At 41.3% G+C, this 26650-nt stretch overlaps 2 protein-coding genes across 2 annotated transcripts in view; one reads left to right on the top strand and one right to left on the bottom strand.

Moving 5' to 3' along the window:
• ryr3 (ryanodine receptor 3) overlaps positions 1 to 17278 on the bottom strand; it is a 92231-nt gene extending 74953 nt beyond the window's left edge. The window contains 3 exon segments of the mRNA XM_020603886.1: positions 2112 to 2216; positions 6588 to 6707; positions 17139 to 17278. Coding sequence (XP_020459542.1) covers positions 2112 to 2216; positions 6588 to 6707; positions 17139 to 17186 — 273 coding nt within the window. The 5' untranslated portion in view covers positions 17187 to 17278.
• Positions 17279 to 22166: 4888 nt separating this feature from the next.
• fmn1 (formin 1) overlaps positions 22167 to 26650 on the top strand; it is an 11566-nt gene continuing 7082 nt past the window's right edge. Inside the window, exons 1-5 of the mRNA XM_020603871.1 lie at positions 22167 to 23153; positions 23366 to 23474; positions 24895 to 24956; positions 25205 to 25893; positions 26242 to 26380. Of these exons, the coding sequence (XP_020459527.1) occupies positions 22167 to 23153; positions 23366 to 23474; positions 24895 to 24956; positions 25205 to 25893; positions 26242 to 26380 (1986 nt within the window). The remainder of the gene's footprint in view (positions 23154 to 23365; positions 23475 to 24894; positions 24957 to 25204; positions 25894 to 26241; positions 26381 to 26650) is intronic.

The following is a 26650-nucleotide window of genomic DNA, read 5'->3' as shown; positions in this document are numbered from 1 at the left end:
ATCCTAAGGGTTAAAGCTTTATTTACTCTTCTGAGGGAGTCTAAACACAAATAAATGTTTTTTAACATTCGTTTACTCAATAATACTGTGTGCCGAGGCAAAAAAATTAAAACGGCTTAGCATTGGCTTAACATCTCCGCACAATGCAGTGCATGTAATAAAAACAATGCTGTACAAGCTATAAAAGCAGCTTTTATGACAATCAAGAAATGGGCACTGCTTCAAGTGAAAGTGTTGAAAGGCAAACCCTTTCGTTAGGCAGTCAGCACATTCGGCCATGCACACTGGCAAAATGATGGATGAATGAACTGATAGACCTACCCACTTTTCATGGTCAGCACTCTAGTAACAAACAAATCCAAATGAAAATAATACATTATTGGGATGCATGGCAGTTAATTACACACAATCTGAGAGCAACAATAAAGAGAAATGGGCCTTTACTCTGGAAAGGAAGAGGAGGGTGATTTATTGGCCTAGCTACAAGAGAGTTTGTATTCTAGCCAACATCACGTTGTCTTGCCAAACAAGGCCAGCCAACAATGTTGCACTGTTGAGCACAAAACAAATCTGCTACCTAGGCTAATAACAAAGCCAGCCTGATTCTCCAGTGGTGAGGACCCAAGCGATCTACACTTGGAGAACCATCTGTGCCAGAGGGCTATGTTGTGCATCAAAGCACAGCAGCAGTCAGAGTCATCCAGCACAGCACACGTTTGGCCTATCTTGCATTAGCATTGTGGGATTTTGTGTGAATTCATCTTTCAAATAGCACCGTAATGATGTGTAGTGCTCGGGTTTCTCTAACTGCTACAGCTGTACTGCACAGTGATTAATACTACCATAGTTTTGTCATCTCTGTTCCAAGAATACTAGTGGTGTGTATTGGCTAGAGTCCCTCAATTGAGGAATGCTTTCAAAATCAACACTGACCATGAAACAGAGATGAAAAAAAAACACAATAACTAAGAAGCAATTTCTTGTATGTGATGGCTTGTGTTTCCACATTTGATTATTTGAGAATTAAGCACTGTTTTCTCTTTGTTTTTCCCAAAACACACTACTGGTTTAACATTTCATCCAAACAAGAATGATATAGTATCATCCCATCTGATAGATTCCACTTAGATCTACAGCTTGAAGTGCTGGGTGATGAGATTAAATGTCACATGAAATGACTCTGTTAGAGCATAGCAGCACAAGTATGAGCATCTGACAGAGGTAGCCCACCGGAATGCCTCTCCGTTGCTGATGACACCCCTGTGGCACTACACTCCGTCAGTGATACCTTACCTGTTCTAATAAATATGCAAACCAAGCTAGAGCAGAGCCGGGACGAAGGGGCTCACACTGTTTACCGCAAATCAAGATAGTGCAGGGGAAGAAGAGAGGAGGCCGTGAATGCAGAACACTCACAGATGATTTCTATCAGAACGTTCTCATCTCTTTTTGCAAAACAAGAACGTTTTACAAAGCATTAGAGAATGAAAAGAGAGCTTCTAATTAGAATTCAATTACAGTTCCTGGTGTTTTTTCTTGTTCCTAATGTCACTGAGGTTTGATCTAGCTTATCGATGGTTAACATTATCCCTTATCAAAGTCGGTTAGGTCAGAAATAGTTGTTTCGAAGCATGTGCAAAACAAGCAATATTCACCAGCATTTAGTGCTTTACTTAAAGGGAGGCTGTTTCTGGTTGCTGTACTCTTCCATTTATATACTGTACTGTACATTGTTAGTTAGTACTTAACCATTACACCTATTATAATAATAAAATAGTTAAGGCTGAAAAGGTCACTGACTTGGAATAAAATATACTGTATTTCCAATCAAAACTAACAAACAAGCTGGATGCTTAGAGCAAAACTCTACTCTTGTGACTTCTCTGAGGGTTTTTCCCATGAATATTCAATAAATATCAGTATGATGAATACTGCGTTACATTGGTTTTATGCCATATTACATATAACTATAAAGATCACAGAAAGAGTATGAGTTTGATTCACCCATGCAAGTGTGCATGGATATGTTTGTCTACACTGTGCAATTTGAGTGTGTTTGAGTGTGTGAACCAGAGACAGGTGGGGTGTCAGTGGGAGAGGGAGGCACTCACCACTTCACTGTTCTGCCCAGTGTTAGCCAACATCTCCTGCAGGGCCCGCACTGACAGGGACTGCTCCAACACAAAGTTACAGATACAGAGGTCTGGAGGAACATACTGTGGGATGGAAGGACAGGAAGGGAAGAAGTAAACAAGGAGAAAGTGAAGGGGGATGGAGAGGAGGACAAAAGTGCAGAGGGAAAGAAACATTATTTTAAGAGTCAATGACAATCTACTTTAAGCAGGACACAGGCTGCCTTTGTAATATTTACAGTATGTTACACAGGTTTGTATTCAGCAGAAATCTGCAGGGACCAATTTATCTTGATGCATCTTAAAAGTGAACAGGCTTAAATAAAAAAAACATCATGGAGACTTTAAAATGGGCTAATAGATTTTAATATATGCAAACACATTTACAGACGGGTGACAAATTGATGAGTATGAAAATTATGTGGATCATACTGTGTGCTATGTATGCCCAGTTGAACGCCTATGGGAGATTTGGGAGCGACGCATTAAACAGCGCTCTCCACCACCATCATCAAACACCAAGTGAGGAAATATCCTCCAGCAGACTTCAATGACTTCAATGCTAAGGCACACTGATGCTGTCCTCACAGCATGTGGAGGCCCAGCACTTTACTGAGACATTTAGTTTTTCCTTTCATTGTCACGTGGATGTTTTTTATTTTAGCTATTATTTTCAGACAGGTAATGAGGGAGACAGAAATAGAGAAGGGGGGGCCGTGACAAATGTCAGCAGTCAGACTCGAACTGTCGATATCACACACACACACACACACACACACACACACACACACACACACACACACACACACACTGTGGTACACCACGCTATAAACATTTGGAGTGTCCCACCTGTCTGTATTTGATGTAACATTTAATCTGCATTGCCATATATTTACTAAATTTCCAGAGCAGTAGATGGTTACTGAATTAATTTCAGTCCCTGATTCGAGACAAGAGACCAACTGAAATAATCAAACTGTTCCGTGCGGAGTGATGCTCATGAATAGTGCTGATGACTTGCAACTTCTTTGCAATGCTGGTGTGTTGCTAACGAGTGGATGGGGGATTATGAAGAGGCTGTCACAGGGTATGCAGCCCACGTCTGCCACGACCAATAATTTGTTTGGACAGACCTCAGCACACAAGTTTGTTTGGCTCTCTTTGTCCTTTGGACAGACCTCAGCACACAAGTTTGTCCTCTTTAATGTTGGGGAAACACTCTCAAATTCTTTGTGTTTTTGTCTGTAAACTTCCAGTCCTTGCTGTTAAGATTCAATCAGTTTAATGATTTTATGATCAGAATTTATTCAGTAATTAAAGATTGTCCACAACAATTGTATGTTACTGGTGTGATTTTTAAAAAAGCTAAACTTAAAAACAAATGAGGTTCAGTCAGAGAGGCTATAAAGAAAGTATACTGAAGAATAAAAAGTATATTTTGCATTTGGAGCTTCAGCGATGACCATGGTGCTTGTAAATGACTCCATTAAAAGCAAAGTCAAATTGCACAGTGTGAACATTTTATTTACTTTGTGATGTGCTAGATGGCACTGTTGATTAGCCTTACACTGCTGACATGACTTGTAAACCAAAACACATAAACAAATAAATTGGCCACACCCCAGTAACCCTCATGTTGGTTCATATTCCAAGCCTCATACATCTTTAATATTAAGCACATATGTCCCGCTGTATAACAATATCTACCTTCACAAAACATGCATCACTATTGATATTTCCCCAACAGTGAAGAGGACAAAGAGTGATGTAAGGTATTTGGTGCCTGCTCTGACTCAGAAACACAGCCAGCTCACTCCTGACCTCTGCAATGAAGTGAGAAATGTGAGCAATGGAAGAAGACGGGGGTATTGCAGGCTGATAATGACTATAGCGCTGCTCTGTAACTAAACATAAACATGCATGGGAGCCTCCAACAGCACACGTGTCCAGTCCTGTGTGCCATAACAGAACTGGAAGAGCCTGTACATAAATGTTATCCATCCAGATATTCCTCATTTAATTGCATTTACACCCAGATAAGATGTTTGCAGTAATGCAAAATCCAAGAAATGTCATTGAAAAGGACTTTCTTAATGGCTTCCAGTCCCAAAATCTGGTTGTCTCACCCCAAAACCTGTGACAGGTTCAGTTTAATATTCACTTCAGGACTATGCAACATGACATGAGGTAGCTACATCTGTGGACATCATATAACCTTCTACTCTTTCTGCTGTAGCCCTTACTGTACACCTCTTATAAATATTCAGTGCTACCTTTCCAATTATCATATGTCTTTCAGGGTTGTTCAGACATACCGAACATTCTGCCTTATCTGTGTATAGCAGTGACTATAGCCCCACTCAGCACAGTGACCTTTAGAAAGCCTCATTTTTTCCATATTCTACAGGAAGCACAACAATAAAAGCTGCAAAATTGGTATAATGATCCTTTAAAGGATCAAACAGTGTTCCTTGACTATCTGCGGGCTGTTCAAAAGAGATCAAATAAAGTGAAATCAAATTAATTCACCCATTTTCTTAAGGTCATCTACTGTTGTAAATCCTAATCACTCCCTGGTGTTCTTGGTGAAACGACAAGTGGAAGTGAATGAATTATGTCGTATTATAAGATTAGTCTGGTGATATTCCAAACTTTCCTTGTTTTCAACAAATCTCTTGAAGAGATTAAAACCAGCAATGAACTGATCCTACTAACGAGTACTGTTTGTGTAGTCAAAGCCTGATATACTGGGGCTTTTCCCTCTGTGTCACAGAGCTGGACCCAAAACCAAACCACATGTGAAGGCAGAAGTGCACCAAAATAAAAGCTTGAGACAGGAAGTACAAGGAATCCTCACAGGGACCAGTATATTTGGAGGCAAATAAGAAAGTACTGTGAGACAGTTTAAAATCTTTATGGTGTTGTTAAAGGGATATGTTGACAGTAAAAGCTATAAGGAACCTCACCAGCCTTATAAATGTACACAGAACAATATATTAACCCAACTATGTTTTTGCACAAGGTGTTCCACAGACTAATCTGGTCATCAGCACCATGAGATGAGTTGCCTTCAGTGTCTGAATGTATTGTGCATAACTTATTGGTTTCACAAGGAAGAATGATGACACAACCATAATAGAAGCTTACAATGTGTATATCATATCATGCATACTGTGTGTGGAATGATATAAACACTGAATTTAAACTGTTTCTCCTCAGCTTCAGCAGGCAGCCAGATTTCATTAAAGTATGGGAAATGAGGCGTCAACATCTGAAATGAGACAGCAGATCACAGCCCCTCCTCTCATGCCAAACCACAGCCTGAACTCTCAGCCACATTTCACATGAAGGAGGCCTGAAGCACTGTCACCAGTACCAAGTTGAGAGGAGAGAGGAGTCTGTGGCGGATTGCCTTTAGGGCTCTGCAGGTGTCGTCCTCCAATTAAACAAGGGTGTCAGGTGGGTGAGCAGAAACATGCCTTCACACCCTCAGATTTTATACGTGGCTGAAATAAATCAGGCTGTGGTAATATGTACAGCTCATAAAAGCATCTGGAGAGTTTTATGGTTGGGATCATATGATTTTCACGTTGACTGACAGCTCTGTTGTGCTGCAGGCAGATCAGAGGCAAAGCCACATCATCCAGTCACAATAAAAAATTTCACCCCTATAACAACAAAGCTATAAAAGTGGCCCAAAGATGATATATTGAACATATTTATAATTCTTCTATTGGCCAGGGCACCGTGATGAGCCACTGTGATGCACCACTGCAGAAACAAGTGCTTCTAACTGACTCTATGAACACTGTTGGTGGGGATGGGGGGGTAATCAGCGCCACCAAGCCACCCATCTTGAGAGTGTTTTTTAATTCGGCTAGCTGTACTGTAGCTTGTACAGCAGGGTCTGTGCAGAATCTATACTTTCCCCATTATTTGATTGGATAGCTCATTTAAATAAAAGCGAGCAGAAAGGAAAGAGAGGATGAACAGATTTAATGTTTAAGTGAAAGAAATCATGTCTCTTTGACTTACAGCATCAGGAAGAGAGGAAGCCAAGAAACAAAATGGGACTGCAGACCTTATTTGAATGCAATACTATACTAGGCAGGAGAAGTGTTTAAGGATACGTCCCAGTGGAATCGTTCAAGAATTCAATTACTGGGAGATGTAATTTGTCTGAGATGAGACACAAACATGACAACAAAGATACTAAACACAGCTCCAACTCTGTTGTTAGACTCCATCTAAACCAACACCAACAATGTTATAATTAATAGTGTGGGATAACATTCAATTTGAAATCAGGTCAAATGAACACATTTGGAACATGATGGGCCACTGGAGCTCATCTCATAGATAGAAAGCAAATGAAATCTGCATTTCATACCAAACTATGACTTCCTTGTCAGCTACAGCAGCCTACATGTAAACAAAGCTGTGTGCCATCCTGACCTTCGCTTCAGATGTGGATTCCAGGTAACACACGCGGTTTCCAAGTCCCTCGGCAGCCAGGCAGAACTTGCGATGCTCCTTCTGGATGGTGGCCACACTTTGGAGCACCACCTCGTCTTCCTGCCAGAGGACAGAGGAGTGTTAAAGCCAAAAATGTTTGACAGTGACCTATCCAACATAAACAAGGCATGACAAAGAAAAACCATATATATTTTATCTGTCCTGTTGCTCCCTATGCTTCTGTAGTTTGGAATCCACTTATACTGACACTCAGATGGTCACTGCTGCTAGTAGAATTTGCTGTAGATTTCAGATAAAAGAGATAAAATCATTGCTTAGACTTTGTGTTATGGGGTGGCAGCTGATAAAATGAAGTAACTCCCACACAGCCTCAGGATAACAAGATGGAGAATACATTCTAACTTCAGAGTGTTGTGGAACTAATTAAAAAGTGCACATTGCAACTAAAAGGATGTAGCAGAAAACCGACAGTGAAAGAAAATATCTGTCAAATAAGAACAAAGAGCTGAAAGGAAAACAGAAAGTACAAAGTACAAGCAGTGAGGCCAAACAAGCACAGAGTAGTGTCGTGTCTAAACCGCAGCCTTCGGTATCTCTATGGCAGAGAGGAAGAACTCAGTTCGCTCAGTGCAGCCAGTAAATGAACATCTGTGTCTGTCAGGATGGAGATGGCCAGACTGTATTTGGCAACACAAAAGGAGATATTGATTTAGTAGTGTGTGTTTGGTGTGTACCGTCTCCTGCCATCTTACGACCCACACTAATCTGAGCTGATGGTTGTCATGGTTCTGGCTCCCACCTTCTTCACAGCAGTAGTCAGTAGATACAGTGCAGATACAGGCTGTACAGACTCAGGAGGCAATAAAACAGACCCCAACAACAATGGCTCTCTGGACCCAAAATTAGAAAATGTACTATGAAACGACTGTGTGGAACTAATTTAATGGGGTTTACAGTGTGCCCCATTATACAGATTACATTAGAAACCATTCACTACCACTTGTATCTAACAAATGAGGAGAAAATTGTGTTTACTAGTGGTTTTTAGTCAACAGGATAGCCTTCATTTGTGCCTATGAAGTGGTGTCTATGAAGTTACGTGCATTCTAGGATAGGTTTGGTTTGGTGTATCATGATCCCTTGGCTAGGCTGGGGCTCCTCCCATGATGCTCCAAGCTCCCCTCCCCTCTGCATTTTATTTTTATATGCACCATTACATGTCTCTCCTGTAGTGTGTCCTCTCACTCTCTCCCCTTGTACTTTTCTGCAGGTATCCCTGGCTCCAGAGCTCGACCACAGTAACCTTCCCAGTATTTGTTTGTTTGTTGTTTTCCAGAAGAATTTTCTGGGACTGGGTTCAGATTTGGTGACTGTGGAGGCCATAGCATATGATATTTTTCATTTTCATACTCATCAAACCATTCAGTGACCCCCCCCCACACACATGTCCTGTGGATGGGGGCACTGTCATCCTGGAAGAGGAGAGAACTGTTTCATCATAGGATAAAGGTGATCGTTCAGAAAAACTCTGTATCGATTTTCTGTGCCTCCTCCCTCTAAGGGAACAAGTGTTTCAAACCACGCTAATGTCTGCATTCATTAAGTTTTCAGAATATTCCTTTAATTTATCACTCATCTGTATTTTTCTGTTCTTTCAGGAGATGTCAAAATTCATACAGACACTGTAAGAGGACTAAAGTCAGTATCCATGTTTCATAGTTAGTCAAGATGCTCTATTACGTGTTGGCGTTGCACAACAGATTAGATCCTCTGTCCTTCTGGTTTCTACACGTGGGCGGTGTTCACAGTAAAAAGCTCTGACTGGGCTGCCTTCTTCCACAGTAATAACACACTTTAAATTAATTAACCAAACAATATAAAGCTGTTCTTGTGAAATCTTCTGAAGGCTGGAACAAATCAGCAACTGTGATACTGCTCAAAACTATGTAACCCCTGCAATTAAGCCAAGGCGATCTTACATGGCAGTTATACTGTGTAACTAGGTAACCACCAAAAAAACAACTCAAATCTTCACAGTATGTAACACAGTAAGCAGTTTTTTCAGCGTCATCCTACAGAAGCAAGAGTAGATCCAGCTGAAGGATATGATTCTCAAATCTTTGAGATGGATCGAGATGTACTATGTTTTGATCAGTTTGTGTTATGGGGCAATAAAAATACATAATACATACATACATACATACTTAAGCACATCTAATGGATGAAGTGAAACATAGTGCATGCAGTTTAAATGTCACGGTGATGTAAACGAGTGCTTTAAATGCCACACGGCTTGACACTGGGCTTCTGGGAGGACACGGTGTTAGCAGAAAGCATCAAAATCACTGCTGCTGCTTTCCTGGTCAGTGTGAGATGGAGGAGATGCTGCTTGTCTTTTCAGGCTACAGACAGGAAGACTTCAAATCAAGTAAATACACCTCTTTCTTCTCAGCTGTTTGAAATTCTTATGGCCTAATGAAACCAGAAGGCCCTGACACTACTGTATATACAGGAGCATAGCTTTTATAAAACTACAGGTGATAAACAGCATAATATGGCAGGAAGGTCAGACTGCATTATTTTTATCTAGGTGTACTTACTGTAGTACTACCAACTGAGTGCTATATGTATGTATACTTGAATTAGCTCAAAATGAACAACCATGCTGAAAATAACATTTTGAATGCAGGACATTTACTTGTAACAGTATTTTTGCACAGTGCTAATGCTACTTTTACTTAAGCAAAGGTGCTCAGTACGTCTGCCACTGGCAGCGGTGAAACAAAGAGCAGAATGGATTCTAATGCCAGTGTTGTTCTAAATAAATACAGCAACAGGAGACACTGTTTATGGGAGGGTTTCATATCACGAACGGATAATACAGTGGCGTTCCCTCAAGAATTCATCCGGTTGCTGTCTTCCTCTGAACTTGATCCCAAGCAAGAAAATTTGGTGAGTATGAGGCAAAGTGATTCTCGGCAGCAGCGCAACCATCTGTTGGACAGCTATAGAGGAGCACCGGTACTATGTATAGGGCCCTGGCCTGCAGCAGGAGGAGGTAAGTTAGGGTTGGCTGGCAGCTTTACCCAGCTTCCAAGTGTAGAGAGGGAACTTAACCCTGGCTTCTCGCAGCCCCGCCCATCTTCATCAGCCCTTGATATCCCTCTGGGTTCTGCAGGTCCCACATGTCTCCATTCAAATAAAGAACATTTTTCACTCTAATCTGAGTTTTTTTCTTTTTCTTTATTTAAACAACCATTGGCACAGCTGGAAGTGGCGTTGCTCCTCATAAACCCTCACTGTTTCCCCACGCGTTTTCTTTCTTTCCCTCTACTCTGTTCACCAAGCAGCCAGCCTCAACAGACAGACCGCGACAGGTGTGTTGGTGTGTGTGTGGCCCGATGCCTCCACCAGCCGAAACTTGAGAACTCTCGATGCTCCGGCGTGTCAGATAAACTCCCACAACCTGCCCAGCACTGTCACTAATGTGAACTTGAGAAAAGGTGAAATTTTTTCAATCGCTCAGTACTGCTATTTTAGCATGCATGGTTTACACATGCTCAGTGCAGATCAACAAGCAGGCTTTTAGCAGGGAAAGGAGTGAACGGGCTTAAAACTAAATGGAATGAGAACAATTTCAGCAGATTTGACTGCTTGTTCACACAGTATTAGTGTGTAACCTGTCTAAATTGCTAGGGCCGCTCAGGAGTCATGTTTCTCATAAATGTCAGTCAGGGTGCTAAGTACAGGTTGAGCTACATGTTAGATGTTAGTAGATAGACTGCAGAGGTGTGAGATCTACAACCTGATAAGCTGGATAAGGGATGTTGATGCCTATTAGGGCTGTGGCAGTCAAAGCCCAATATGTTTGTTTGTGGGATACAGGATTTTTTTTCTCTGAGCATGTACCTCAGAAATGTAGAAAAAATATTTTATCCCAAGCTGTGAAATGATCACAGGACAGGGCTGAAGAATTTTTGCATTCGTGAATGATCCATTAACCATGAACACCTGACTATAAATAATTAATCTACTATTCCTATGTTTAAACCTTGCGTTAATATTTTAAAATCATGTAAAGCCTTAGGAAACTGGAGAAATAGTGAGAAGTAATGATTACAGACCATGGAGAACCTGGCAATGTGCAGTGACAGTGAAAAAATAGAACTTGGAGACCAAAGAAAAACAGATGAGGATGTAAACGAGAAAGAGGGAGAGACACAGAGAGGAGCAGTGAGGAGCTGACTCTTTAGCAAGTTGACATTGTACCATTTCAGTAGTCAAGATGCCCTGAAAGCAAAAATAATCCCATGGGTTGAATGAGAGTTAATGACCCAAGTCAAAGACCCACGGTATTTCTGGCTAATGGTCAAGCTTCACCAGGAGATGATTTGACAGAAAGGATGGGATGAACTGCCAAATCCAGGTGTGCAAAGCTTGTAGAGACTTACCCAAGAAAAACTACAAAAGACACTTTGACAAAGTACTAACTTAAGGCTCTGAATACTTACATGAAACACATTTTAGAAGTCTGTTTTGGGGAAATGCGTGCACCTTTCTTAACATATTTATAAAATAGCAGTTCAAAGATAAGTCTACAAACGTGCAAACAGTGACTGTCTCTGCAGGCCACTCAGGACTTACAGATTTGTCAGTGAAGTTGCATTTAATATGCTGCCACTGTCACAAGTCATATGCAGACATTATGATCACGTAGGCGCATATGCAAGTGTGTGTGCATATCTGAGACAACAGGTCAAAATGAACAATGCACCACACAGCCTTGTATAAATAAAATGAAGTAAAACTCTCCAGTCAAGCACGTTTTGCACTGCCATGGATCACAGCCTCCTAGATTTACTGCATATCGTGTTCCTATAACAAATTGGATTTTCTTGCATATTGCTTAAGAGCAGTTTCAAATAACAGAGCCCACCTCAGCAGAGAAATGGAGGCCTCCGATCAAGGATGAAGCCGGAGCCTCTCTAAAGTCCATCATCCTGCCTGATGAGATAGATGGGACACGGGCAAGGTGTAGTGGGGTGTGAAGATATAGAGAGGATTGTGTACCGTATGTGCAGTTCTGTGGTTGTGAGGTGGGGAGTGAAAAAGAGAAGTCAAAGTGAGGAAACGTGTTTCCCTGCACAATGAAATTCTTACTTTGCCCTCCACATGAGTGCCACACAATACAAGTGAAATATAAAGTAGATAAGCAGGTAACACAAATCTAAGGGACTTTAAAGCAGCAAATGAAAGAAGCATTAAAGTGCCTTAGATTTGTGTTACCTTCTTGAATGAGAAGTGCTGAGGTCAGGTGGCATATAGACATGCACCTTAAACCAACTTTCTTTTCTCCACGTAAGCTCTCTGCTCCTGACCCAGACCAACCCTACATGTTGGTGCTGTGTGTGTCCAGCTTAAGATGACACTACCTCTCATGCTATACAATCCTCAGAAGAAGGCAATGTGATAAGACAAGTGCTCTTTTCTTAAGGACAGATTTTGCAGAGGTCACCTCAGATAGACTGAAAAGCTTTGGGTCAATAGATGCTGTGACATAAGATAAATTCAAAAAGCATTAAGTGCTTCATGATGCAGCAGTAGCAGTTTGTAACAAGGTTAACTTCCCTCACTACAAGGTCTTTAAAAAGTTTCTCTCAAGCTACAAGTTGTCCCCTGTAGACTGCGGCTGCTGTGGCTATGGACACACAGCACTGATGTTTCTAGGATGTTGGTGGGCTGACTGAAAAATGAAAGAGTGAATTCTAAGCAAAATGATTAATAAAAATCATGTATTTCTTCTCAGATAATGTTAATGGGATCAGTCATTCAAACTGTGGATTATTTCTAAGACGTGGACATGACTGAGAGCTTGATCCTAGCTCATTATTACTATGAAGTGCCCTTGACAAACACATGCACCACCCTTCAGTAGTTTCAGTTCTACAGCCTTTCATGCTCAGTGCACGTCAGTCCACGTACAACAACAATGGTGATATTTTTATAACAACAATGCATTATATGATAATTAGCTACTGTAGTGATGCACATACAGAGTATTCACATATTGGCCAAAGCCTGACAAAGTGAGCCATGTTGACATTAAATAAAATGAACTGGATGACCTGAGGGCCTCACTGTCTGCACCTTTTTCCAGTCCTCAGCTGATTAATGAAGCTAATTATTTGGACTGCTCCCCTGGGATTCTTTTACTAATTCTGCCTGGACCTCAACAGCAACATACCGCACAGTATATCCTGTTGAAACAATATAATATAAATGGGATATTGATCTAGATCTTTTTTGGCTAATTAGATCTCACATTCTTATCATCTGTGAAATGACAAAAACAGGCCATTGCACATTAAAATGTTGTATTTTGTGAATGAACACTTACATAATGCCTCCAGTTTGCCTGAGAAGGTGAAGACAAACCTGACAGCTACATGCCAACTAAGACGACAAAGAGCCTCATCTCACCTCTGTCATAGAGCAATTCAAGGTTGAAGCCAAAGAACAGTGGAAATACACTGTATGACTGTCTCCTCTCTCTGGAAGAAACTGTGTTCTGTTTAACTTAATTTTTTGACTTCATGTTGACTTTGGGGTCATATGAAATGATATTTTTTTAATGCCACACTAAAGGAGCTCATCCTGCATTAAGTATTTATGCAGCATCAGAAATGTCATCTTAGATGGTTGATAATCTATTATTTGGGTCAAACTCCTCATATCTCCACTAACAAAAAAGTAGCAAAACCAAGTCCATGATGCTGAGTCCTGCCACTTTTATGACAAGACTGTGTAAATGATGACTGAATGAGACTGTGATGTCAGCGCGCTGTGATCCCAGAGGACATTTTGACATCACAGCACGCTCAGTCAATATAGAGCAAAATCTGCCCGTTCACTTTAGATCAAACTGAGGGAGGTTCATCCAAAGCTGTAAGACACAACACAACTTTGTAAGGGCATCAACTAGTGAAAATAAAGTAAAGCCTTATCTCGTTTACTCATTAAAATACGGAAAAACATTGCACATGCACATTGAGAGCCACTGTACCGACGTCGAATTCCTTGTGTGTTCAACACACCTGGCCATAAAATCCCATTTCACAGAGCAAGATAATCACAACACAAAGACTTTTTTTTTTTAAATCTTACAATATGCTTTTCACTTTGTTTGAGGGAATCTTGTTACCTGGGGCAGGAAATATCAAGTTAGTCTTGATAAGGTTTAAATACCAGTGTGTTCTCTGTAAACCGAGTCACCCAACTTCAAATTTCCACAGTTCACTACCTTGAAATATTAAGTCATCTATGACTCCACTAAATTATGGATGTGATCAACAGTAACAGCAAAATGTTTTAAACAATTTTCAAATATATATATATATATTTTTAAAAATCAACACTGTAGGGAACAAATTCCAACCATATAATCACACAATCAGTACTGAGCACACTACAACAAGCTGTATCACATAACTTTGTTTTGTCAGCTTAGTTCTACCTGAAAGCTCAATGCCGCTGTCCATTACTTTGACTTACTGTATTACATTTCAGAAAATGCTATATAATGCTGTGTGGTATCAAGCATTTGATCTCTAAGTGCTTTATCCCTATAAAAATGGTGTTAAAGTGTCCCTGGTGTGCTGCCCCAGTTGAAGCACTGTCCCTGGTGCGGTTTAGTGCCAGGGGAGCAGAGATGTATGTGCTGCGGTGGCATCATCTTTAAAAAGGCTAAATTTAAACCCCCTGAGTCCTTGGCTTGGTATGCAGAAGGCTTCGAGAACAACATAAGCTCCAAATAAGCCCAGAGGAGCTGCTGCGAGTCAAGAGTGAAAGTCTCGATCGCCGGCTTTTAAATGTTTGGAAGGTAGCTCAACATAAGTCACAATGAGCTCACAGGTTAATCCTCGTACAATATGTCGGAAAAGTTCAAAGTTAAAAAAAACTTGAACCAACCATTAGCAACTTCACTTATCTGTAGCTACTCTCATTCCCATACAGCTCATATGTAGTTTACAATGATACTAGTGGAAAACTGACCACACAAATTGTATATCTGCCTATATGAGAGCAGAGGGAAAGCTGGCGTGGGACTACAGAGCTACAGCAGGGACTGCTGCCTTCACTCTACACCCATCTTGGTTGCATTTCATTGCTGTTTTCTTTCACAGGGATACTGTCATCGCTGCCAGCTTTCGCAACGTTACACTTCAACAGCAAGGTGAGACTGCATCTGTGCTGAAACTGAGTCACAATGTATGGACCTCTGTCACCACCTGATCATATCCAATAACAGGACACTTTGCACTTTTCACCATATTGAATTCCTTTTAACAAATCTTAATCAAAGAACCCACAACTGCAAATTAATCCACATTTTGAGCTATAAATATCTTTAAAAAAAAACAAAAAAAAAACAATGCAGCTGCAGACAAAATCAAACAATGTTCCTCCTGCCTCTACAGAGGACATGGCACATATACACAGGTCTATTCCATAATGCAGTGTCTTTAATTAACTATTAGTGAGGACTTCCTGTTTCTCTCACCACTGAGGTCTGATAACAAGGCTCTGTGGACTTCAGGCGAAACCCCCCCTTAAACTACTGTTGTTTTCAGATAACCAGGATGGCATTGTGGCCAAGTCTGAGTGGCCGGCACATCACCGGCATCATAAATAGTATAGGTGGTGCTAAATACAAGGCCCCGCAACCAGCCAAGCTTTGAGGACTTATGTATACTCTAGATTAACCAGATATCACAGCCATGGAGGAGGGATACGCCGTTGTTAGGACATCAATCCACAACTAAGAGAATCTGACCTAGAAGAACTAGATCAGCATGTTTACATGCACAAGCTAGCTGTGCAGAGTTTGAATGATGGGGACGTTTACCAAGAACAAAGGATCTCATGATGAAGCTTTATGGAAAATGCAGCATCCAGGATTTTGGGGGCATGACTCATACTACACAAACTAAAGATCAGGATATCTTACTCTCTGCTGCTTTGATTTTGGCCTTTTTGTCTCTAACAAGTAACTGAAAAGTAACTAAAGTTATAAAAATAAATGTAGTGGAGTAAAAATATTTGCCTCTAAAATATAGTGAGGTGGAAGCAGTAGGACAAAAACAAAATACTCAAGTACAGATACCTCAAAATTGTACTTAAGTACAGTACTTGAGTAAATGCACTTACTTACTTTCCACCACTGACTCGGTCACAGTTAAGAGGAGTTTGTTGACATTTTTTGTCACTCTTGGTAACGCTGCTTACATATAAAATACTTTGCAATACATCAACTCAGTGCAACGGGTTTTCATAATGCACAGGAAGGTAGAGAATCTAGTCTGTCTGAAAAAATACTGTAAATCACAGCGGCATTGTTTCTAGAACAGCTACTTATATTGTGAAGTCAGAGTGGTTTGTAGAACATGTAACAACATAAACATAGTCAAATAAAACATTCAAAATCCCCGGTACAGTCCTCACTACATCCCACTGTATGCTTTATTTAGTCTGCAAGAGATTTCAACCACCAAATAGTCTCAATAAAAATAAAGTGCTATAAGATAAGCTGTTTATAATGGGAGTCGGACACATCTAGGGGCCTAAAGATGGTTCAAGGGGTTTAATAACAATAGACGTTGTGTCAATAAGACATTTATAATTCAAACCAAAGGGCACACATCCTTAATTTTACCTTTCCACACAGGCTTACAAATTAAAATAAGCAAACATCTGTCTCTTTGTTTAAAAAAAAAAAAAGCAGACAGACATCCCTGCTGTGCCTGAGTCATAACAGAGTCTTATTGCTCTTCATGCAACACCTGAGCCACAAGGCTTCATGAGAATATCTGCGCGGTCATACAACCGCGACCGACAGTCCCACCACACCATCATACAAGCTGTCATATCATTTACAAGGATGACTACTGTGCCACATAAGAGCAGGGACATCGTAAGCAATCTGCGTCAAACAACTAAAATAGTCACCGCAGAGGATGGTTTGCATGTGGGCACAAGTTGCTGAAGCTCTCCTCGAGGAGGGAATACATCCATAAAAAGTAACAAACAGCTGCTATTGTTTATGTAAAAGAGTGGGAGAAATGTTTTGCACAAGGCGTTCCCGTGAAAAACACATGAGAAAGTGATGAAGGGCGGTTAAAGAGAGGTGGCACTACATTATGAAACGTCAGGAGAGTGTTAAAGCAATGCTGCCCTTGCACCTGCAGACGGGCCTCATTAAGATTCCCCACACTGGTTCTCTCGACAGGTGTGTGTTGGTCTGGGGGGCGCAGCGTGCAACCTGCGGCAACTTCCAACATTCATCATCATTCATCCAGAAGCAGAGCTAATTTTAACAGCGGACGATGCATTTAAAATAACTTCCCCCAGTGATCTTGCTGAGATCGGTGATTATTTAGTCTGCTGCCTCCGACAGCGTTAACTGGCGATTGGAGACCGAAGTGCACTCTATGAAACCGCTCAACCTGCACCGATGAAATGATCTTTACTTACAGTTCTCAAGAACTGGATCTCATCTTCCCCTTCTCCGCCCTCAGCCATGGCTGTGAAGGAGCCTGCTCAGACTCTGGAAGCCACCACTGACTGCCGGCAGAAACGCGATGCTGTGCCTCTCAAACCGATATTAGCATAGAGCTCAACCACAACCATATAGGGCAGCCCCCACCACCACCAACCTACCCCTACATCCACCCTTCCTCCTCCCCCTCCTCCCTGCGCCCCGACGCCAGCAGCAGCAGTGCGGTCCAGCGGACGCACGGAGCCGGGGCATCAGAGGACAAGCTCCTGGTGATGATGATGATAACGACATCTGCTGCTCTGCTGATCAGCAGCTAAAACCCTACTCATTTTAAAACGTTTGCAGTGAAACGTCTTTGCCAGTTGCATCAGTTTTAAGGACTCCTTGGACTGGAATGGCACCGAGCTCCAGTGTAAAGTTATGAATGGATCTGTGTCTCTGTTTGCACCCGCAGCTCTGCCACCTGCCTGCACACACATTTATACACCTGGCACTTTATAGTATCTAAAGTCTGCATCATTTTGCTTCACAATAAATAATCAGTTTGTTTTGACTCCTGGAGGAGGTGGGTCAGTGAGGCTGCAGCTGCGTGAATATAGTTGTCATTTTGGATTAGCAACAGCAACCGAAGTGTGATGCCGAGAAATACTGACTCAGGTGATTTAAGCATATGCATGATCTAAAATGATGTTAGCAACCTGCAAACTGTATCGTTTCTCCTTTTTGATTAAGTGAAAAGCATATGGACAGTTTTACAGGAAGGATCTACTTTGAATTCTTGCATGGCAGTATGCTGATAAAGACATTGCTGACACCTAGTGGTCACTTAGGGAACTCCCAGGGTAACTACATTCCATTTTAATCTCGTCTATATTTTTATACTGTGAATGCTTTGCCCGTCAGGTGCGTCGTACTTTTTAAACTGCTGAAAACACCTTGAAAGTATTGGTATGTTCAGTTCACTTCAATTCCAATTTATTTGTATAACCCCAATTTACAATGACAATCATCTCAGGGCGCTTTACATGACTTAACTGGGCTGTGGTTTATTACAAATCTATACCTTTTTCATAAAGATTTGGTCAGGGACATTTGCAGACACCTGCATAACTATATTTGTCCTGTACTATCAATTTCTTTGCAGAATTCTAACATCAACTGCACAACAAGATTTATTGTTTGGTTAAGTGCCTTTTTCATCACATTAGAGCTGTAACTTCATGTCTCTCCCTCTCTCTCTCTCTTTATATTCTAATTTAAACATCCTACAGATTTAAACACTTACTGGTTCATTACAATGACTCCTTTTTTGGTGCATGTTTAAATTTATAACCTGTGTTGGCTCTATTAGAGTAATTATGGTAATTTACTGTAACTTCAAATCACTATACATAAAAGGAAATTATTGCATTTTGTGTGGAGTGTAATTAATAATTTTACATTTTCTTTTGTATTTATAATAATATAATTGTGGTTTCAATTTAAGTAATATCCATGGCTGTGTGTGCATAACTGTCTCACAGTGTTTAAGCCATTAAGCAAGTTTAAATACAGTGCTGTTACTTTGGAGGAAAAACAACGGCAAAATTCTTCCCTAGCAGAATTACTCCTGTGAAATATACTGGTTAACTGACACAGCTTACAAAGAGATAAAGTACTTTTGTTACACAGGGGACAATTTGTGGTGCCAATTTTTTATTTATTCAATTAAAGATCAATGTCAACAAGATTACAGTAAGTACACTTTGGGCCTACCTTCTGTTTGTCTGCTCCTCTCAGTTCCCAGGGGATTAGCGGTAGTGATCTTCATCTGATCGGCCAATAGGAGTCAGGAGTGGATGGGCGATGCTCCTGTCCATCACTGCAGTGTCTGTATTGTCTTCTGTCCTCTGGTTGCACGGAGGGAACGGTGACAAGTAAGTGAATGTATAATAAATACATGTATGTGACTGTTAATTTGCATTTTATATGCTGATGTTTCCAAAGAACTTGGATATTACTATGTTTAAAAAAAAAAACATAGTAAATATGGCATTGTAAAACAACTCTCACACACACAGACACAATTATGGCTTCCAAACCCCATCTCAGGTGTTTTTATCCTTTGTGGATGGGTTGTTTGGTTTGAAAATAAAACAACAAAGGTGATCTAATAAACTGCAGCCTATTCTTTTATGATTGTTTTTGAAGTCAGAAGCGTTTCTTGATTTTTCTGTGAGCTGATTATTTTATAAAATTCCCTTTAAGTTACATACCAGGGGATTCTGGTACAAAGGGACAAGACATTTTTGTTACATATTTGAAGAGTTTTTGGCTTTAAATGAAGCCATACGCCAGAGTCTACTACACCAGCCCCTGAGGATGGAGAGAGCAAACACAGAGAACTCTTCTCTGAGGCCAGAAAGCGTTTTTGTGAGCAGAACCTCATGGGATCAATAACAAGGCCGTTGAATCTACCACCACATGCTTATCACCTCACATCTAACTGTTCAGTGAGGCAAAACAATCCATCACCCTCCCATTCAGACAGTGGCAAAACTGTACCCTCACCATCATTATCTGCAATCCAGGATGTTTCTCCAAGAGCATGTAGCAGCTTTGAAAACATGTGCGCCATCCTTCCATTTCTATTAAGGTCCAATAGGTTCAGGTCTGGGCCCAGCCAACACTGTGCCTCTGAGCCTCACTAATCGGCATGAAGTGGACGCCTGTGAGAAGCACAGAGAGGAAACAAACTTGGCTGAAGACATTTTGCTCCCTTTGGGGGGGGGGTGGGCCCCCTGCCACAACCTCTGGTGGGACAGATAATGATCAGAGGAAGAATATGACTCAGAAAAACCTGAGGATGAATCAACAGAATCTCACCGAGACAGACAGATGCACCAGCGAGACAGAGGACAGACAAGATTGTCTGCTCTCTTCAGGTAACAATGCTAATAATACTACTGGGCAAGCAATTAAACAGGGTTAGACAAATTCCATATTGCTGTTTATCAGCTTTCACCAGTATCATAACATGATCAAATAATCCTACCTAGTTATAGTTTACTATGTTGTCCAAATAAATGATGCTATGCAAATGAATTAGGGAAGCTGCAAGTTTGGTCTGCGTCTCGCCACAATATTTATTTAATAACTATTCTAGCTACTGTTCTGCTGAAACAAACCTGAGGACTTACCTGCTCTAGAGGCACTGACAAACACTGGGCCAACAACCTGAACTGTAATTGTTTTTACAGAGTGACATGATGGTCAGCACTGGGGATCTAAAAGCACTTTATTAGTATTTGTAAGCCTGTGTAGTCAGGTTAGATGTCACTGTGGGGTACAAGCATGTCTCAAAGTACAGTAATTGTCAAATTGTTACACAGTAAAAACGTTATCACTGATACGATCTGTCCTTTACAATGCAGGCTGTAATAACATCTTAAAAACAAACAAGGGTGGAACCTTAGAACTAAGAGCAACATCAAACCAGTGAGGGAGGAAGTGGAGTCAAACTTTTTGTTTATTCAGGAACACACACACACACACACACACAGGAGGGGAGAGGTTTGTCTATTTGTACATATGCAACATATTACATTTTTACACTTTTTTGCATTTATTTTTGCTTTTTCTTCTTTGTGTGTCTGCTGAGGAACATGTTTTCACATGGTCCATCTTTAATCTCACCTTTACAGTGTTGTATTATAATATATCATGGTAAACTGCTTTATTGTCTTTTCTGTCTTGTTATATTTGTTATATTTCTGATTTTTATTTACCTAAATTGTTTGCTCTTTTTTTATCCTTGTTTTGATGATGATTTATATATTGATTTGTTGGTTTGTTCATAATATTTTTGAAACAATCAGTTAAACCTGTGTAGCAGAAGTGTATGTTAGATTTAATGTGAGCTGGTTACCAATGCAGTGTAACTGGGGTTAGACTCGCTAAGTCACCCAGATTAGTTGAGTGTTGCTCAACACCTGCAGGGGAGCTGAGAGACTTCCCCGTCACAGTGACTCTACAGGCCAAACAAGCAATCCCTGGTAGGCGTATTTACCCTCCTATGGCTCTGGGTGTGGTGTCCTTCCATCTGATCTGGGTGGCCTCCTTTGCCTTACAGCTCATGCATCTGTCAGGGTGTAGTCAGAAACAGTGGCTGAAGACACGAGCTGCTTCCAGTTACACTGTGACAAGCTGCGGGGTGATATCCAGCATGCTGCTTGGTTAACTTTTCCCGCAGGTGTAGAAGAGCCAGAGGGAAAAGGAGGTAGAACTTGGAAGCTAAGCTGGGACTTGGATCTCATTTTAACTAGTTGAGTCACTGCAACCAGCAGAGCCATGAACCCAGGCTTGGAAGCCATCACTTCTCCATTACTTTGAGGATTTTTCTCCTGTTACTGGCTCCTGAGTGACCGAATGTCGCTTCCAGTCTTAGGTTTAGAAAGTTATTTCTCTGATAAGACCTGAAGGAGCTCTTGCAGCAGTAAAAGGATAAATCTATTTCTTTTCAACAAACCGGAGTGGAAACAGGCCAGATTTTCAGAAGTGAAGATGACCTTAATCACTAGGAAACTGAATATTACTGGAACTGGTTAGAAATATCTGTGCATGCCATAGACTGTATTTTTCTGATGTAAGACAGCACAATGTGGGAAAAGCTTTTCAAAAATGAAGGAGAGAGTTTATCCTCTAACCCTCTGGGACAAGTAACTGTGATAGAAGAAGGCAATGACTCAGACTTGACAGAGGACAGGAAGGATTGTAACCATGAATCTCTGCAGCCAAAACGCATTTCAGCCGACTGCACAAATACAGATTGTGTCTCACCCATCAATGTCAAGCAGGATGACAGTGAAGAAGCCAGCCAGGATGTAAAAAAAGCCAGTGAAAATGTTCAAAGTGCACTTTGCCAGGATGATTTTGTCAAAAGTACACCCACTTCTCATACAGTTCTTCATCCTGATGAATCTGTAAAACGTAGGCCATCGCAAACTAAACACATAGTGATAACTATGACTCAGACATGGCCTGCTGCTGAAGAGAAGGTTGAATCATCAGTGGAGGGAGCTGAGGAGCACTCTGATGGATCCTCCTGCTTGATAAACAAGAAAGAGGGGAAAGGCGCAGAGGATGACAACAAAGAAGCCGAAGAGAAAAGAGATGCATTTCCAGAAAAACAACCCCTCAGCCCAAAAGCCACTTCAAACATCCCCCCAATATCTGCAGCCCTAGACCACAACCCTCCACGTGGTTCCTCCATCACTAGAACCACCTTCTCCCCAGGTTCCCCCACGGAGAAGCAGACCCAGCTCTCAGCCCTCTTCAGTAGCCTGAGGCTCCTGAGGAAGGGGGCGGTCACGCCTGAGCACGACACTGCGGCCCAGATCAAACCTGCATCTCAGGGAGCAAAGAAGGCTTCTTTCACCGAGAAGCAGGTGCAAGGGAGCTTTCTGGATCAAATCACCCAGTTCCTGAGTCGCGAAAAGAAAGCGGATGGAAAAGAAGCGAAGGAAGAGGCAGAGGCTGAGGGAGAACATGTTAAAACAGAGGAGAAGAATGAAGAAAGCCACGAGATCCCTGAGAAGCAAGAAGAAAACACTAAGAATGCTGAAAAAGAGAACACAGAAGTTTCATCTGAGCCTACAAAAAATGCAGAAGTTTCATCTGAGCCTGCAAAAAATACAGAAGTTTCATCTGAGCCTGCAAAAAATGCAGAAGTTTCATCTGAGCCTGCAAAAAATACAGAAGTTTCATCTGAGCCTGCAAAAAATACAGAAGTTTCATCTGAGCCTACAAAACCTGCCATGTCCAGTGCAGAGGCAGCATTTGATGCCTTCAAGGCTTTTTTCACTCCAAGACCTTTGAAGAAGGAATCAGTAGAAAAGGAGGAACTGGAGGCAGTGAGGAAGAAGATCAGAACAGAAAAGGATAGCTTAAGAGCTTTTTTTGAGCGAGCATCCATTAAGAACCAAGAAAAGAAAGACCCATCTGATGGCAAAGTATGCAAAAGAGAGCATCAAACATCAAACAGTGATTCATTAAAATACACAATAATTACTTCTTTCTGTGGAAAGTAGTTCTCTTGAACAAAGCAAGTCAGAGTCTTTTTCAGAAAAATTTACTTTAGAACAATAAATATGTAAATATCTAGAGATGGTCGAGCAGTGTTTGAAGGTTAAAAAGCCTCTGTTGTCAATCTCTTTGCTTGTAGTCTGAGGCACCGCCCCCAGGAGAGGGAGAAGAACGAACTCCTGGTCGTCTGCAAACTGTCTGGCCTCCGCTCAAGGAGGAAAAAGTTGGACTGAAGTATACGGAAGCAGGTATGGAGGAATTAATGTGTGTAATTAGAACATTTGCCACAAAAATATGATCTGCCATGTTTTGCTGACACTGATTTGACCTCCTAAACAACACTTTATGTGCAATGTGTAAGAAGTCCAACCAACATCAGTCACAGCTGAAAAGCATGTAGAAACCCATAGAATGTAACCAGGTTTGTACACCTGGAGTTTGTGATACTCCATTTTAGAGCAGGCTACTGAAAGACAATTTAAAATCTCAAAATCTATGAAAAATCGAGCAGGAAAAGGTGCTGAGTAGGTGTTTGGACCTATTAAAAAGTTCCAGGATTAAGTTTAGGGTTTTTAAAAAATGTAAATTGGAGAATACTGTGCTAAAATGAATGCACTGAATGACTCACAGATCTCGAGCCGACAAAATGATGCTAAACACTGTGACCTGAACATTCCTAACAAATGCCAGGTTGAGATGAAGCAGCAGAGAGCAGGAGTGTTTGCTGTGTGATATCATGTTGTGGATGTTATTAAACTCCGCCGCTAAAGTAAATGCAACTCCACCCTGTGTGTCCACAGTCTGTAAGGCTCCACCTGCTGCATGTGAAAGCATTTACCAGATTCACACTGGGCTGACAGCTGTTAGTTCATTTGAAAAATTGATTTGTAATTTCAAGGAGACTTTAAAAACATTCAACTTTGGTGCCACTCATTGACTGAACTGTGGCAGACAGCAATGCATGCGGATACAAAAGCAGACATTAAAGCTGCTATAATCACTATATTTACACCAACAACGGCTAAATTTACGAAGAGGATGTGATGTATCATTAGTATCAGACTGATTTTGCAGTTCCCCTCAGCTCTCCAAAACATTTAAGCATTTTAAAACATTTAGTTTTACAGCCTGCCACTAAATATGTTTCTAGCAGAGGCTGGCAACTGTTTTCAGCTCTAAACTAAAACTATACACTTCAGCCAGAGTTAACAACTAGCTGGTGAACACAGAGAGAGGGAGGCTAAAAGTAAATTGAATTCATCAACTGTGTGTAAATATGATGTGTAAATATCATATGACTCCCCAGCTAATTTAAATTGTTTTCCTAAGAGGCCAATAAGCTATAACCCGTGAGCCAGACATTTGAGGCTCTACTGCCCTCATCTGACAAAGACTCATCTTGAAACTTTGTCAGCCTGTCCTGAACTACAGCATTCCCTCCAACAGCCCTCAGGCTGCTGCAGCGGTAAAGCATGATTTTGATTTGTTGTGCAAAATGAGTCAGGCCTGTAGTTTTCTGGCATCTCAAAGTTGTTGTAATTTATTTATGGCTTGTACTCAGACACATCCTGTACCCATCATGCTAAAGAAAGCACTCAGTTGTAATAAACATCTGTTTTGGTAAAAGAAAGAACAAAGTTGTTGTAAGATTACTCGGTTTCTTCTCAGAGCACCAGGCCGCTCTTCTGCAGCTGAAGAGAGAATGTAAAGAGGAGCTGGAAAGGTTACAGGTTAGTATGAAGGATGAAAAGCAAATGTGAAGCTCAGAAATGAACAGTGCCAAGCTAGATCTTTCCCATTTGTAGTATTTATGCTAAGCAAACATCTGGCTACCATCTAAGTTCAAATTTGAGTGACAACTTGAAATTTCCTAAAAAGATAAAGTGGTACAATTGACAGATAATTTTCAGAAAAACGGATGCGTAGTTCTATCCCTAATGATAACAAAGAGCGCAGTCAAAGCCTAACATCATTTCAGGAGGACTATGGCCAGAAACTGTCCAGAAAGAGGGTGGAGAAGGAGGAATGTGTTGCTCGGCTGGAGTCGACTCTGGCTGAGCTGCAGGCCAAACTCGACCAGGGTGGGACCCACCCACGAGGGGAACTCAGAGATGTGTGTGTGTCAACAGCAGATGATGTTTTACACAAGTCTTTCCGCAACGTTTGCATCCAAACGGACAGAGAGACATTTGTCAAGACCTCTGAGAGCGGAGGGGGGGCAGGGCGAGCAAACAGTCCTCAGCAGCCGAAGCCGACCTGCAAAAAGCTGGACCTGGCTTCTATCGGCCTCAGCTTGGCCAGTCAGAGGGATGATACAAGGTCCTTCTCTTCACCATCTGCTCTTCCATCCCAAGCTCTTGGATCCTCTTTACATACACCAGAACCACCACCAGCTCCTCCTCAGACAGCAACACCAACCAACATAAACCATGCCCCTCCTCCATCAGCTGCACCATGGTTGCCGTCACCACCACCTGTACATTTTCAGGAATCAAATGACCCACCACCTCTACTGCTGCATCCACCTCCTCCAGGCTCACCTCCCCCACCTCCTCCTCTTCCAGGTGGGGGGTTCATGTTCCATAAACCTCCCAGAAAACTGGCAGTGGAGCCCTCCCGACCCATGAAGCCTCTTTACTGGAACAGAATCCAGATCCAGGAAAACAAGTAGGTTTACAGCCAAATGACAATAACCAAGCAAATAGCAACATGTCCAATGAGAGAATTCAAAGAATTGTCAAATCACATGAAACTTTAGCTGCCTAAAATAAATATCGATGAGTATTAAGATATTATGGGAGGGACCAACTTTTTACTTTAGAGCAATGACAGTGATCAGGTGACATCCAGGTTTAGTCAAATGCATTTACTAACCTCATATCAGGAAGCTGATGCTTGTTTAAACCCTGATACACACACTAATATTACTGCTTTTTCAAATCCTACAGCATAAAGCATAACACATTGAAGCACAGGTTCAAGTAAGATCATGGGTTTTTTTTTTTATTCCCTCAGTAACAACACATTGTGGAACATTTTAGAGGAGCCGAACATAAACACCAGCGAGTTTGAGGATCTGTTTGCCAAAGCCACCGCAAACACCAAGAGGAAGCTGCTGTCAGATGCTTGTGAGAAGAAAACCAAATCCAGGAAGGTAATATGCTAAACTAACTAAAACATCACACCACACCACAGCTTTTGGGAATATTTCCTGAAACAGCAGATTATTGCTAAAGAAAATGTAGAGGCTTACTAACAGTATACGGTGCAGGAGAATGCAACATGTCTCTTGTCCACTAGAGGGCGTAAATGGCCTTGAATACAAATTAAAAATTGTAAATTCAAATCCAAGCGCAATTATGTCATTAGGTCACAGCTGTAAAGAAGCACGTTTTCTCCCCAGTCCTGTAGGTGCATTGTCTCA

Source organism: Monopterus albus, unplaced genomic scaffold (assembly GCF_001952655.1).
Source record: "Monopterus albus unplaced genomic scaffold, M_albus_1.0 scaffold63.1, whole genome shotgun sequence".
NCBI lineage: Eukaryota > Metazoa > Chordata > Actinopteri > Synbranchiformes > Synbranchidae > Monopterus > Monopterus albus.
The sequence above is the reverse complement of the archived record's forward strand: the minus strand, read 5'-3'. Positions and strand labels throughout refer to the sequence as shown.